The sequence below is a fragment of the Scyliorhinus canicula genome, chromosome 1 (assembly GCF_902713615.1).
Source record: "Scyliorhinus canicula chromosome 1, sScyCan1.1, whole genome shotgun sequence".
NCBI classification, from domain to species: Eukaryota; Metazoa; Chordata; class Chondrichthyes; order Carcharhiniformes; family Scyliorhinidae; genus Scyliorhinus; species Scyliorhinus canicula.
Window position 1 is genome coordinate 1,743,155 of NC_052146.1, and position 16,585 is coordinate 1,759,739.

A 16,585-nucleotide genomic window follows, 5' to 3' on the forward strand; every position below is an offset into this window, starting at 1 on the left:
GGAGGGGGGGCTGTGGGAGGACCACAAGGAGGAGAAAGGCAGGGGCTAGAGCAAGCGAAACAGGGTGGTAATAAGGTGGGGAGGGGGCGGGGGACACACACCAAAAGAGAGCACACTAAAGACTGCAGAGGGAGAGAGAAGGAAGTAAAAAGACATCATTCCATGAGAACCCCCAAAAATTGGATATTCAGCTTCCCCTGTGTGCAGACTCCTGTAACGATTGACACTCAGTTAAAACAACTGAAGGGTCAATCTCTGGAACTCTGTCCCAGCATGCAAAGCAGCTTTAGGAGCCACCAGATGTAAGGGAGGATGGACATTGTCCGTACTCTCTCCCCGTGAATATTCACACTTGTGATGGACAGTATCATCCATCTCACACATTAGAAATTTGGGCTAACATGGCTGACTCGTAACCACCCTCTGAAATAGAACAAAGAATAAAGAAAATTACAGCACAGGAACAGGCCCTTCGGCCCTCCCTAGCCTGCACCGATCCAGATCCTTTGTCTAAACTTGTCACCGATTTTCCAAGGATCTACTTCCCTCTGTTCCTCGCCCGTTCATATATCTGTCTAGATGCATCTTAAATGATGCTATCGTGCCCGCCTCTACCACCTCCGCTGGCAAAGCGTTCCAGGCACCCACCACCCTCTGCGTAAAAAACTTTCCACGCACATCTCCCTTAAACTTTCCCCCTCTCACCTTGAAATCGTGACCCCTTGTAATTGACGCCCCCACTCTTGGAAAAAGCTTGTTGCTATCCACCCTGTCCATACCTCTCAATTTTGTAAACCTCAATCAGGTCCCCCCTCAACCTCCGTCTTTCCAACGAAAACAATCCTGATCTACTCAACCTTTCTTCATAGCTAGCACCCTCCAAATGTGGCCTTCCAAATGTAGCCTAACAAAAGTTCTATACAACTGTAACATGACCTGCCGACTCTTGTACTAAATACCCTGTCCGATGAAGGCAAGCATGCTGTATGCCTTCTTGACCACTCTATCCACCTGCGTTGACACCTTCAGGGTACAATGGACCTGAACTCCCAGATCTCTCTGTCCATCAATTTTCCCCAGGACTCTTCCATTGACCGTATAGTTCGCTCTTGAATTGGCTCTTCCAAAATGCATCACCTCGCATTTGCCTGGATTGAACTCCATCTGCCATTCTCTGCCCAACTCTCCAATCTATCTATATTTTGCGGTATTCTCTGACAGTCCTCCTCGCTATCTGCAACTCCACCAATCTTACTATCGTCTGCAAACTTGCTAATCAGACCACCTATACCTTCGTCCAGGTCATTTATGTAGATCGCGAACAACAGTGGTCCCAGCACGGATCCCTGTGGAACACAACTAGTCACCCTTCTCCATTTTGAGACACTCCCTTCCACCACTGCTCTCTCAGTTCTTTATCCATCTAGCTAGTACACCCTGAACCCCATACGACTTCACTTTTTCCATCAACCTGCCATGGGAAACCTTATCAAATGCCTCACTGAAGTTCATGCATATGACATCTACAGCCCTTCCCTCATCAATTAACTTTGTCACTTCCTCAAAGAATTCTATTAAGTTGGTAAGACATGACCTTCCCTGCACAAAACCATGCTGTCTATCATTGATAAGTCTATTTTCTGCCAACTGGTCTAACAAGACACTCAGTTATATTCGACCGCTACGCAAACACAAAAGGAATGAAACCGGACGGAGCACCCGGCACCGGAAACGACGACGGCAAACCCAGCCCTGCCCACCCTGCAAAGTCCTCCTTACTAACCACTGGGGTGTTGTACCGAAGTTGGGAGAGCTTCTCACAAGCTAGTTATGCAACAGCCTGACAGAGTCACACTCACAGAATCATACCTTACAATGTCCCAGACACCACCATCACCATTCCTGGGTATGTCCTGTCTCACCGGCAGGACAGACCCAGCAGAGGGGGAGGCACAGTGGGATACAGTCGGGAGGGAGTTGCCCTGGGATCCTCAACATCGACTCTGGACCCCATGAAGTCTCCTGGCTTCAGGTTAAACATGGGCCAGGAAACCTCCTACTGATTACCACGTACCGCCCACCATCAGCTGATCAATCAGTTCTCCTCCATGTTGAAGGCCACTTGGAGGAAGCAGTGAGGGTGGCAATGGCACAGAATATTCTCTGGGTGGGGATTTCAATGTCCATCACCCAGAGTGGCTCGGTAGAACCACCACAGACCGAGCTGGCCGGGTCCTAAAGGACAATAGCTGCTAGACTGGGACTGCAGCAGGTGGTGAGGGAACCAACAAGAGGGAAAAACATACTTGACCTCATCCTCACCAATCTGCCTGCTGCAGATGTATCTGTCCATGACAGTATCGGTAGAAGTGACCACCGCACAGTCCTTGTGGAGACAAAGTCCCGTCTCCACATTGAGGATACCCTCCATCGTGTTGTGTGGCACTACCACCGTGCTAAATGGGATAGACTTCGAACAGATCTAGAAACTCAAGGCTGGGCATCCATGAGGCGCTGTGGCCCATCAGCAGCAGCAGAATTGTATCCAACCACAATCTGCAACCACATGGCCCGGCATATCCCCCACTCTACCATTACCGCCCAGCCAGGGGATCAACCCTGGTTCAATGAAGAGAGCAGGAGAGCCAGGAGCAACATCAGGCAGACCGAAAACTGAGGTGTCGACCTGGTGAAGCTGCAACACAGGACTACGTGTGTCAAACAGCATAAGCAGCAGTGATAGACAGAGCTAAGCAATTCCACAACCGACCATCAGATCTAAGCTCTGCAGTCCTGCCACATCCAGCCGTGAATGGGGGTGGACAGTTAAACAACTCACTGGGGGAGGAGGCTCCACATATATCCCCATCCTCAATGATGGAGGAGCCCAGCACATCTGTACAAAAGACAAGGTTGAGGCATTCGCAACCATCTTCAGCCAGAACTGCCGAGTGGATGATCTGTGGATATAGATAGATTAGGAGAGTGGGCCAAAATGTGGCAGATGGAGTTTAACATGGAAAACTGTGAGGTCATGCATTTTGGTCGAAAAATGGAAAGGCAACTTATTATCTAAATGGAGAGAGATTTCGGGGAGCTCCGATGCAGAGGGATCTGGGTGTCCTTCTGCATGAGTCACAGAAAACCAGCATGCAGGTACAGCAGATAATAAGGAAAGCAAATGGAATATTGGCATTTATAGCAAAAGGAATTGAATATAAAGGTAAGGAAATGTTGTTGCAGCTATACAAGGCAATGGTAAGACCGCACCTGGAGTATTGGGCACAGTTTTGGGCCCTTGTTTGAGGAAGGATGTAGTGGCATTGGAGACAGTTCAGAGGAGGTTCAATTTCTCTAGAGTTTAGAAGAATGAGGTGTACAAGATGCTCAAAGGTCTGGATAAAGTAGACGTGGAGCAGATGCTCCCTCTTGTGGGGCATTCTAGAACCAGTGGTCATAATCTTAAGACTAAGAGATGGCAAATTTAAAACAGATCGGAGGAGAAACTGCTTCACCCAAAGGGTTGTGAATCTGTGGGATTCGCTACCCCAGAGTGCGGTAGATGCTGGGACAGTGAGTAAGTTTAAGGAGTTAGACAGATTTTTAACTGGTAATGTGTTGAAGGGTTATGGAGAACAGGTAGGACGGTGGAATTCAGGCCAGGATGGGATCAGCCATGGTCACATTGAGGGTGTTAGGCTCAGGAGGCTAAATTGCCGACTCCCGCTCCTTGGTCATGTTTTCTAGGGAGGAGATGCTCTGGCTGATTTCACAATCCAGCTCTTGGTCTGTAACACTGTAGGTAGCAGATAGAATGATGGAGCAGACTCGATGGGCCAAATGGCCTAATTCTGCTCCTATATCTTAGAAACTGGGAATCAGGGGGGAAACTCTCCGCTGGTTGGCGTCATACCCGGCACAAAGGGAGATGGCTGTGGTGGTTGGAGATCAATCATCTCAGCTCCAGGACATCACTGCAGGAGTTCCTCAGGGTAGTGTCCTCGGCCCAACCATCTTCAGCTGCTTCATCAATGACCTCCCTTCCACCATAAGGGCAGAAGTGGGGATGTTTGCGGATGACTGCACAGTGTTCAGCACCATTCGCAACAGATAATGAAGCAGCCCATGTCCAAATGCATCAAAACCTGGACAATATCCTGGTTTGGGCTGACAAGAGGCACGTTACATTCGCACCAGGCAAGTGCCAGGCAATGACCATCTGTCACAAGTGAGGATCTGACCACCGCCCTTTGACGTTCATTAACATTCCCATCGCTGAAACCCCCACAATCAACATCCTGGGAGTTACCATTGATCAGAAACTGAACTGGACCCAGTCACATTAATACTGTGACTACCAGGGCAGGTCAAAGGCTAGGAATCCTAATGTGAGTAACTCAACACTTGGACCCCGCCCCCCCCCCCCTCTCTCCTCCCCAAAGCCTGTACACCATCTCCAAGGCACAAGTCAGGAGTGTGATGGAATACTCTCCACTTGCCTGGATGAGCGCAGCTCCAACAACACTCAAGAAGCTCAACACCATCCAGGACAAAGCAGCCCCGCTTGATTGTTGCTCCTTCCACAAACATTCACTCCCTCCACCACAGACGCACAGTGGCAGCCGTGTGTACCATCTACAAGATGCACTGCAGGAACTTACCAAGGTTCCTCGGGCATCACCTTCGAAAACCACGACCACTCCCATCTAGAAGGACAAGAGCAGCAGATACCTGGGAACCCCACCACCTGGAGGTTCCCCTCCGAGCCACTCCCCACCCTGACTTGGAAATATATCGGCCGTTCCTTCACTGTCGCTGGGACTCCCTAACAGCACAGTGGGTGTACCTACACCTCAGGGACTGCAGCGATTCAAGGAGGCAGCTCACCATGCAACTAGGGATGGGTGACAAACGCTGGCCTAACACTTGGAACATATATTTTTGATTACAATTTTGGACTGCTGGCTCAGTCGGACCGGATATTGATAAACCAGCGATGATCACATCCCGGAAAGTAATTTTTTAAAATAATTTTGCTTACTAGAAATTTAAATAACTGGAAAACCGTGTTCCGAGTACAACCATGTTCAAATATTAATTTCCAACTTCCCACTAATAAAGGGAAGGATCCTTTCTAAAACTCAAGGTGCCACCCGCTTGTATGTCAACGCACTAGAACACAGGAAATAGGAGCCGACTGTTCAGCCCATCCAGCCTGCTGTCCCATCCAACACCATGGTTTAGCACACTGGGCTAAAACGCTGGCTTTTAAAGCAGACCAAGGCAGGCCAGCAGCACGGTTCGATTCCCGTACCAGCCTCCCCGAACAAGCGCCGGAATGTGGCGACTAGGGGCTTTTCACAGTAACTTCATTGAAGCCTACTTGTGACAATAAGCGATTTTCATTTTTCATTTCATTTTCATGGCCAATTTCCTGCCTGTTCTCAAATAGTTTAATTCCCTGAGGCACCAAAAGTCTCCCTATCTCAGCGTTAAATATATTCATCGATGGAATATATGAACTCTCTGGGACAGAGAGCTCCACGGTCAAACGGTCAAGTTCAATGTAAGACACAGGGACAGCAGCAGGCCACTCAGTTCTTTCAAACCACTGCACTATTCAATATCATGGTTAATCTGCTACTTTAACACGATTCTCCTACACTATCCCCATATCCCTCAACACTTTTAATATTTAGAAATCTGTTGATTTCTGTCTCGAACATGCTCAGCGACTGAGCCTCCACAAAGATTCACCACCCTCGGAGTGAAAATGTTCCTCCTCATCTCAGTCTTAAATGTCCTGCGCTTATTCGGAGACCTCGTCCCCCAGTTCTAGACCTCTTCCCCCATCGACCCTGCCACCCACCCCCATCGAACCTGCCATCCACCCCCATCGACCCTGCCATCCACCCCCATCCACCCTGCCACCCGCCCCATCCACCCTGCCACCCGCCCCATCCACCCTGCCACCCGCCCCTGCCACCCGCCCCATCCACCCTGCCACCCGCCCCATCCACCCTGCCACCCGCCCCATCCACCCTGCCACCCGCCCCATCCACCCTGCCACCCGCCCCATCCACCCTGCCATCCCCATCCACCCTGCCATCCCCCATCCACCCTGCCATCCCCCCATCGACCCTGCCATCCGCCCCATCGACCCTGCCATCCCACCCATCCACCCTGCCATCCCCCATCGAACCTGCCATCCACCCCCATCGACCCTGCCACCCACCCCCATCGACCCTGCCACCCACCCCCATCGACCCTGCCATCAACCCCCATCCACCCTGCCACCCGCCCCATCCACCCTGCCACCCGCCCCATCCACCCGCCCCATCCACCCTGCCACCCGCCCCATCCACCCTGCCACCCGCCCCATCCACCCATCCACCCTGCCACCCGCCCCATCCACCCTGCCACCCGCCCCATCCACCCTGCCACCCGCCCCATCCACCCTGCCATCCCCCATCCACCCTGCCACCCGCCCCATCCACCCTGCCACCCGCCCCATCCACCCTGCCACCCGCCCCATCCACCCTGCCACCCGCCCCATCCACCCTGCCACCCACCCCATCCACCCTGCCATCCCACCCATCCACCCTGCCATCCCCCATCCATCCTGCCATCCCCCCATCGACCCTGCCATCCCCCCCATCCCCCTCATCGACCCTGCCATCTCCCCATCGACCCTGCGACCCACCCCATCCACCCTGCCACCCGCTCCATCGACTCTGCCACCCGCTCCATCGACCCTGCCATCCCCCCATCCGCCCCATCGACCCTGCCACCCCCATCGACCCTGCCACCCGCTCCATCGACCCTGCCATCCCCCCCATCCGCCCCATCGACCCTGCCACCCCCATCGACCCTGCCACTCGCTCCATCGACCCTGCCACCCACCCCAACGACTCTGTCATCCACCCCATCGACCCTGCCACCCCCATCGACCCTGCCATCCACCCCATCGACCCTGCCATCCACCCCATCGACCCTGCCATCCCCCAATCGACCCTGCCATCCCCCCATCGACCCTGCCACCCACTCCATCCACCGTGCCATCCCCCATCGATCCTGCCATCCATCCCAACGACCCTGCCACCCACCCCATCGACCCTGCCACCCCCCACGAACCTGCCACCCACCCCATCGACCCTGCCATCCCCCCCATCCATCGTGCCACCCACCCCCATCCATCCTGCCATCCCCCCCATCGATTCTGCCATCCATCCCAACGACTCTGCCATCCCCCCATCGACCCTGCCATCCCCCCATCGACGCTGCCTTCCCATCGACCCTGCCATCCCCCCCATCGACCCTGCCACCCACCCCATCGACCCTGCCACCCACCCCATCGACCCTGCCATCCCCTCCATCGACCCTGCCATCGCCCCCATCGACCCTGCCATCGCCCCCATCGACCCTGCCATCCCCCCCATCGACCCTGCCATCCCCCCCATCGACCCTGCCATCCCCCCCATCGACCCTGCCATCCCCTCCATCGACCCTGCCATCCCCCCCATCGACCCTGCCATCCCCCAATCGACCCTGCCATCCCCCCATCGACCCTGCCACCCACTCCATCCACCGTGCCATCCCCCATCGACCCTGCCATCCATCCCAACAACCCTGCCACCCACCCCATCGACCCTGCCACCCCCCACGAACCTGCCACCCACCCCATCGACCCTGCCATCCCCCCATCCATCGTGCCACCCACCCCCATCCATCCTGCCATCCCCCCCATCGATTCTGCCATCCATCCCAACGACTCTGCCATCCCCCCATCGACCCTGCCATCCCCCCATCGACGCTGCCTTCCCATCGACCCTGCCATCCCCCCCATCGACCCTGCCACCCACCCCATCGACCCTGCCACCCACCCCATCGACCCTGCCATCCCCTCCATCGACCCTGCCATCGCCCCCATCGACCCTGCCATCGCCCCCATCGACCCTGCCATCCCCCCCATCGACCCTGCCATCCCCCCCCATCGACCCTGCCATCCCCCCCATCGACCCTGCCATCCCCCCATCGACCCTGCCATCCCCTCCATCGACCCTGCCATCCCCCCATCGACCCTGCCATCCCCCCCATCGACCCTGCCATCCCCCCATCGACCCTGCCACCCACCCCACTGACCCTGCCACCCCCCCATCGACCCTGCCACCTACCCCATCGACCCTGCCACCCACCCCATCGACCCTGCCACCCACCCCATCGACCCTGCCATCCCCCCCATCGACCCTGCCATCCCCCCCATCGACCCTGCCATCCCCCCCATCGACCCTGCCATCCCCCCATCGACCCTGCCATCCCCCCCCCCCCATCGAACCTGGAAATGTATTTTACATTTGAACGAAATCACCTCACATTCTCCTGAACTCCAGAGATTAAAGGCCCAAGCTGTTTAATATTTCCCATCGGACACACACCCCCATTCTAGGAGTTAATTTGGTGAACCTTTGCTGCACTCCTTCTATGGCTAATATATCTTTGGAGAATAAAACTGCCCACAATACTCCAGGTGCAGTCTCAACAAGGCAGCAAGACATCTCTACTCCAATACTCAGATCACCTCGAAATAAAGGGCAACGTGCCATTTGCCCTCTGAATTGTTTATTGCACCTTGTTAGCTTCCAGTGACTCATAAACAAGGACACCGGAGGCCTTTTCAAACTCAACACTTCCCAGCGTCTATTAAGCAATTCCCGATTTTTCTGTTTTTGCCCCCAAAGTGGATAACCTCACATTTCGCCACATTGTCTTCCATCTGCCGGATTTCTGTCCACTCGCTTAACCCTTCCAAATCCCCGTGAAGCGGCTTTGCATTTTCCTGTACTTCCCTTATCTATTCTGTTAGTTATGTCCCATTAAAAACTACAACAGGTTTATTAAACATGATTTCCCTTTCATTAACTCATTCAGATTCTGTTCAATTCCACCATTATTCTCTCAGTGCCCAGTTGTCACATCCTTTATTGAAGATTCCAACATTTTTCCACTGCTGATGTCAGGCGAGCAGCTCTGTAGTTCCCAGTTTTCTCTCTCCCTCCCTTCAGAAATATTGGCGTTACATTGGCCACCTTCCAACCTACAGGAACCAATCCAGAGCCTATGGAATTTTGAAAGACCCCCGCCGATGCATCTAGCAATCATTACAGCCACCGCTTCCAATACCCAGGAAGTCAAAGTCAAATGATTTAATTAATCAGCACTCACAGATCCTTCTTCCAATGCTTGTCGAACTTTAGACAGATCAGCCACTGGACACCAGACCTCGGCAATCAGACACTTATTGGTGACATCAAAGCTACAGAGGTTGAGGATGTGGTAAATGGCCTTCATTTTCCTCACTTGAATTAGCCACGTGTGGATGGATTCTGATGCCTTGGACAGAACTTGCTGAAGGTATTCCTCAGTTCTGTGCAACACCTGAGGAAACAAGTTTAAAAGAAAAGCTAAAACAATGCTTCTGGATTTCACCCCCAATCCCTCGTAAATAACGATTCAGACAATAAATCTGGATGGTTTTCATAAGTCAATGAACTGGGGGTTCTCTGTAAGCATCATTCTCATCTCTCAGTCTGAAGAGTATAAGTAATTGGACCAAGAGGACAGTATTTCACCCCCGTGCCTGCTCCGCCATTCAATTAAATCATGGCCGATCTTCTACCACAGGTAGGCCTTCCTCCCAAATCCCTCGATTCCTTAACACCCAAGTATGTGCCAATTTCTAACTTGAGCATCCACAGGTCTCTGGGGTGGAGAATTCCAAAGGTTGAGAAACCCTCGGTGAATAAATTTCTCTTTGTCTCAGTTCGAGATGATCGTCCCCTTTATTCTGAGACTGTGATTCTGTGTTTAGGACTGTATGGCCAGGGGAAATATTTTCTCAGAGTCCATCTGTCAAGCACCTTAATAATCTGATGTTCCAATGATTTCACCTCATTCTTCAAAGCTCCAAGAACGATAGGGCCAATATTTCCTCATAGGACAACCCCCTCAACCCAGAAATCAATCTAGTGAATCTTCATTGCACTTCCTCCAAGACAAGGATGAGGATACCAAACTGTGCACAATCTGGGCTAATATCCCCTGGGCAGTCCTGAGAGAATGCTGCAGTCAGAGGGTCGGTGCTAGAGAATGTCGCAGCATAAGTGCTGCCTTTCAGATGTGATGTTGAACTGGGGTCTCAATGCCTCAACCATTTGTTACAACACCCTGGGTAAGTGGACGGTCAATTGCAGCCCCACAGACCCCGGAGTCCCAATTGGAGTAAATTAACCAATAATTCGTATACGTTCCTGAGATCTTTGACCCAATGACTTACAGGCACCAGATTTGCAAATAAAACACAACTAATTATTTACAACAGGAGAAGAGTTAAACATCCAATAGCGATTATAGAACAATGGTGTGCTAATATAATTACTCCCCGAACATTGCCCCACCATCCACCCACATACACACAAGTCAGATACAAAGTAACGATGGGGAAGGATCAACGTGGACTAAACGGGAAGAGAGATGAGAATCTTCGCTGCTAAGGTAGTGGTCTTTGTAGCAAGTGATCTTCTCAGAATGCGAGGTGTTGGGAACCATGTCTTGGATCTTCTAGAATCGGCCTTCAATTAGACCTCGCGGGCTGCAGGAATTCCTCTGGAGAGTGACCTTCACCTGTACAGGGCTCCACCAGATTGACTCCCAGTCAGGGCGGCACAGTGGTAAGCACTGCCGCTTCACGACGCCGAGGGCCCAGGTTCGATCCCGGCCCCGGGTCACTGCCCGTGGGGAGTTTGCACATTGCAAATAACCCTAATTGCCCCTTAATTTGGAAAAAAAAAAAGAACTGGGCATTTTAAATTTATATTTAAAGAAGACTGACTCTCGGTCTCACCGAGATATTAGAATTCTCCACGGGAAGAGTTTACAGCAGGTTCACCGTCCACTCTGCCTTTCAGCTGCCTGTCTGGCAAGAGTTTCTGGCTGTGGTCTGGAGAGATAGCAGACTGATCATTTCCCAGCCTTTCAGAGGATTAAACTTGCACAGGCCTGCCTGCTACTTGTAGTCTTTCAATCAGAAATTACCTTTGCAGGCCTGGCTGGGTAGTGTTTAAAACTCACCAGCCTGAGCTGATGGTGTTTAAATCAGTTCCCGCTGATTTAAAGCAGAAACTGAAAACCAAAGTGGAACTTGCCTTCTGTTTCAGAAACCTTCAAGAAGCTTCTGAAGGGGTCCACCAATCACAATCAAGAATGGGATAAATCCTGGAATTTCAGAAGAGCTGACTGGCTGCTAGCCAAGTCCATCAAAATGACATTGCAGGAAGCTGCCACACAGCACACTATATGGAGGGGAATCCCCTTGGGCCAGTTCAAATAGTAGCTTTCAGCGGAGTGGGGGGTCGTCGGTCAATAGTGTGTAGTTTAACACCAGCCAGCAAGACGTTAATTGAAAAGGGGAAACCAGAATTTGAATTTAAAAGAGGTTCCTAACACATTTAAAGTTGGTAAAGAAGCCCCCCCCCAGTCTTGGCTTAATATCTCTCCTTCAACTACCACCTCCAAAAACAAGGGCATTAGATCATTCACTCATTCTTTGTTGGTCTTGTTAGCAAATTGGCTAAACACAAATCCTTGTAAAGTCTGGCTGCTTCCACTCCACAGGAGTCTTCAGTTTGAGTTTGTAACACCATCAGAGCGCAAACTGAAATTCTAGCCCGAACACAGGTGAGATGTGGAGTGACTTACTGTGTTGAGATCTTGTATTCGGGTGTTGAGACCTGCCACAATGTCCTTTCGCTCCTGGTTTGTGTTTGGATATGGATAGACGTGACAGTGATAACTGCAAACAATGGGTTTCAAATGGAATAGTTATGTACAATTATACAATCATAATAATCTTTATTATTGTCACAAGTAGGCTTACATTAACACTGCAATGTAGTTACTGTGAAAAACCCCCAGTTGCCACATTCCGGCGCCTGTTCGGGTCACAGAGGGGGAATTCAGAATGTCCAATTCACCTAACAGCACATCTTTCGGGTCTTGTGGGAGGAAACCGGAGCACCCGGAGGAAACCCACGCAGACACGAGGAGAACGTGCAGACTCCGCACAGACAGTGACCCAAGCCGGGAATCGAACCTGGGACCCTGGTGTTGTGAAGCAACAGTGCTAACCACAACATAGACGAAAACTCTATCCTTCCTGCTCTCACCTCCATCACACCACACTCTCAACGATGAGCAGTGGAACAGCTCAAAGCCCAATCTTTGCTGAAGCTGCTGAACTGGAGGATAGCAAATGTTGTCCCCTTGTTCAAGAAGGGGAGTAGAGACAACCCTGTAATTATAGACCTGTGAGCCTTACTTAGGTTGTGGGTAAAATGTTGGAAAAGGTTATAAGAGATAGGGTTTATAATCATCTTGAAAAGAACAAGTTGATTAGCGATAGTCAACACGGTTTTGTGAAGGGTAGGTCATGCCTCACAAACCTTAGAGATTTTTGAGAAGGTGACCAAACAAGTGGATGACGGTAAAGCGGTTGATGTGGTATATATGGATTTCAGTAAGGCGTTTGATAAGGTTCCCCGCGGTAGGCTATTGCAGAAAATAAGTATGGGATTCATAGATTATCATAGAAATTACAGTACAGAAGGAGGCCTTTCAGCCCATCGAGTCTGCACCAGCTCTTGGAAAGAGCACCCCACCCAAGGTCAACAACTCCACCCTATCCCCATAACCCAGTAACCCCACCCAACACTAAGGGCAATTTTGGACACTAAGGGCAATTTATCATGGCCAATTCACCTAACCTGCACATCTTTGGACTGAGAGAGGAAACCGGAGCACCCGGAGGAAACCCACGCACACACAGGGAGGATGTGCAGACTCCGCACAGTGAAGGATTGAAGGTGATTTAGGGGTTTGGATCAGTAATTGGCTAGCTGAAAGAAGACAGAGGGTGGTGGTTGATAGCAAATGTTCATCCTGGAGTTCAGTTACTAGTGGTGTACCGCAAGGATCTGTTTTGGGGCCACTGCTGTTTGTCATTTTTATAAATGACCTGGAAGAGGGTGTAGAAGGATGGGTTAGTAAATTTGCAGATGACACGAAGGTCGGTGGAGTTGTGGATAGTGCTGAAGGATGTTATAGGATACAGAGGGACGTAGATAAGCTGCAGAGCTGGGATGAGAGGTGGCAGATGGAGTTTAATGCGGAAAAGTGTGAGGTGGTTCACTTTGGAAGGAGTAACAGGAATGCAGAGTACTGGGCTAATGGCAAGATTCTTGGTCGTGTAGATTAACAGAGAGATCTCGGCATCCAGGTACATAAATCCCTGAAAGTTGCCACCCAGGTTAATAGGGCTGTTAAGAAGGCATATGGTGTGCTAGCCTTTATCAGTAGGGGGATTGAGTTTCGGAGCCACGAGGTCATGCTGAAGCTGTACATAACTCTGGTGCAGCCGCTCCTGGAGTACTGCGTGCAGTTCTGGTCACCACATTATAGGAAGGATGTGGAAGCTTTGGAAAGGGTTCAGAGGAGATTTACTAGGATGTTGCCTGGTATGGAGGGAAGTCCTTACGAGGAAAGGCTCAGGGACTTGAGGTTGTTTTCGTTAGAGAGGAGAAGGCTGAGAGGTGACTTAATAGAGACATATAAGATAGTCAGAGGGTTAGATAGGGTGGACAGTGAGAGTCTCTTTCCTCGGATGGTGATGAACAACACGAGGGACATAGCTTTAAATTGAGGGGTGATAGATATAGGACAGATGTCAGGGGTAGGTTCTTTACTCAGAGAGTAGTAGGGGTGTGGAACGCCCTGCCTGCAACAGTAGTAGACTCGCCAACTTTAAGGGCATTTAAGTGGTCACTGGATAGACATATGGATGAAAATGGAATAGTGTAGGTCAGATAGGCTTCAGATGGTTTCACAGGTCGGCGCAACATCGAGGGCCGAAGGGCCCGTACTGCGCTGTAATGTTCTATGTTCTATGCTTTGTAACTGGCCACGAGAGAGAGCGCGAGAGCTGCACAGGACAGCACGATCGAGAGTGTTTATGTCACAGCGGTGACAGTGCTCAGCTCGTCAGTGGTCAGGAAACACTGTCTGGATTCCAGCACCTATATACACAGCTGCTGCTCAGAATCATCGGTCGGCTATGAAAGCTGGTCAGTCAGCGACGCCAATGCAGCTCTGACGGTGCCCGGCCGTGCCAACGCTGACCTGGCAATATTATTGCTCTATGGCTTTCCCTGGTCTGCTTTATATAATAACCAACTTACTCGTTTGCTGAATTGAGTGATCAAGTTAAAAAACATTTAAAAATCAAAATATAACTGGATAAATACTTGAATAGGAAACATTTGTAAGGCTGCAGGGAAGAGCAAGGAGAGATTAACTAGAACGATCACTCAGAGACACAGCACAGACTCAATCAACCAACCAACCATTACTAGGGGTTGCCTGATTCTACGAAAGGGTTTGTTCTCTTACCAATCACATATCTTCTTCACCTTCTGGCCAATCTGCTCCCCCCAGTACGACACTAAAAACACAACCCATTTCACATCTTCACCCTAAAGGTAGAAACATAGATTTTAAAAATGTATGAGCGAGAAGAAAAGAGGGGGAAGCAGGGAGAGCAGGGGATAGGACAGGAGGGGAGACAGAGGGCTGGGGCGGCCCCAAGAGATGGGGGGGGGGGCAGAGGGGCATGGATGAGGCACGTGCCAGAGAGGGGAGACAAAAGAGGGAGTGTAGAGAAAGCAGCAAGGGAGAGGATGGAGTGAGAGAGAGGGTGCGTAAAAAAAAGGGGGAGGTGGAGGGGGAGACATGGAATGGGAGAGGAAGAGAAAAGAGTTCACCTTGCAAATACTCACAGATTCTGGATCTTCTAGAGGTACATCTAACTCCTCATATGTAAGGATTGTATAACCCTTACAAACTCTCCACAGCATCCGCTCAAAAGGTCCAACCTTCCATGGATGAATAATGCCAGCTATGAACCTGCGGGAAAAGCATTTCCCAACCTGAGTTCAAGACACAGCTGAGGAATAACAGCAGGAATCTGCTCCTAAAGCACAAACAAATTTAACTGGAGCCAGTGAGGGGAGTGATCTCAACAAACAGCAAAATCTGGCAAAACATTGATTTTTTTCAATCACTACAAATAAATGCGCCACAAAAAGATGATTTATATGGAGATCGCTGACAAATGTCCAATGTGCACAGTGTGCAGAAACTGTGTTTCTCTGTAATATGCAACAACAGAAACTCCCATGGCTCAGGGACACTTTTGAAAAATAAATTTAGAGTGCCCAATTCTTTCTTCTTTCCAATTAAGGGGCAATTTAGCGTGGCCAAACCACCTACCCTGCACATCTTTGGGTTGTGGGGGTGAGACCCACACAGACAGTGACCCAGGACCACGATTGAACCCAGGACCTCGGCGTCGTGAGGCAGCAGTGCTAACCACTGTGCAACTGTGAGGCAGCCGTGAGGCAATAGTGCTAACCACTGCACTGTCATGAGGCATTAGCGCTAACCACGGTGCCAACGTGAGGCAATAGCGCTAACCACGGTGCCACCGCGAGGCAACAGTGCTAACCACTACACAACCATGAGGCAGCAGTGCTAACCACTGCATCACTGTGAGGCAACAGTGCTAACTACTGTGCCACCGTGAGGCAGCAGTGCTAACCACTGCACTACCATGATGCAGCAGTGCTAACCACTGTGCCAATGTGAGGCAGCAGTGCTAACCACTGTGTCGTGACTAATGTTCTTACCAGCTTCATATCTTGGAGTGACCTCTCGAGCACAAAGTATTGTTGGGCATGGTTCATAAGACGCAGAGCGCTTAGTCAACCACAGAGGACGTTAGAGAAATCATGGGAAAAGTAAGCAGATGGCAGCTTCCACTCACCACGTGGACTGCTACAGCCGGAGCAAATCGAGTTCTTACTCTCTGACCAGGGCAGGTTTTACCAGAGCCAGTAAAGGCTGATAAATCAGTGAGATGTGTCCTTAGAGTCTGAGCATTGCACATTTACAGAACTCCACACAATCAAATGCAAACCGCGGTAATGAACCAATTATTTAACATGAGAAATGTTCTATTCAACTACACTTTTCAGATGAAGCAAGCTCGGGCATAAATTCACATAAATTCTGGACCCATTTCTAACAACAAATGGCAGCTGTTTAATCTGATTTATAGTCGTAACCACAAATTTATAAAATTTACACCACACAATTTGAAAATTGAATTAAACAGATTTCTCGCTCAAGATATCAGTCAGTTAAACTGGGAAAATAAATAAATACATTTCAGGCATTTTAATCTCTGATCAACAAGACTCTAGAAATGATCACTGACAGCTATATCAATGGGGAACAATCACTGACAGCTGTATCAATGGGACAGGATCACTGACAGCTGTATCAATGGGACAGGATCACTGACAGCTGTATCAATGGGGAAGGATCACTGACAGCTGTATCAATGGGGAAGGGTCACTGACAGCTGTATCAATGGGGAACGATCACTGACAGCTGTATCAATGGGACAGGATCACTG

At 50.5% G+C, this 16,585-nt stretch overlaps 1 protein-coding gene across 1 annotated transcript in view; it reads right to left on the reverse strand.

The window, feature by feature from the left end:
• Positions 1-16,585, reverse strand: part of atp6v0a2b (ATPase H+ transporting V0 subunit a2b) — an 89,329-nt gene that overhangs the window by 43,720 nt on the left and 29,024 nt on the right. Inside the window, exons 3-6 of the mRNA XM_038817773.1 lie at positions 14,886-15,012; positions 14,500-14,582; positions 11,755-11,848; positions 9,223-9,435 (exon numbers count right to left, since the gene is read on the reverse strand). Of these exons, the coding sequence (XP_038673701.1) occupies positions 9,223-9,435; positions 11,755-11,848; positions 14,500-14,582; positions 14,886-15,012 (517 nt within the window). The remainder of the gene's footprint in view (positions 1-9,222; positions 9,436-11,754; positions 11,849-14,499; positions 14,583-14,885; positions 15,013-16,585) is intronic.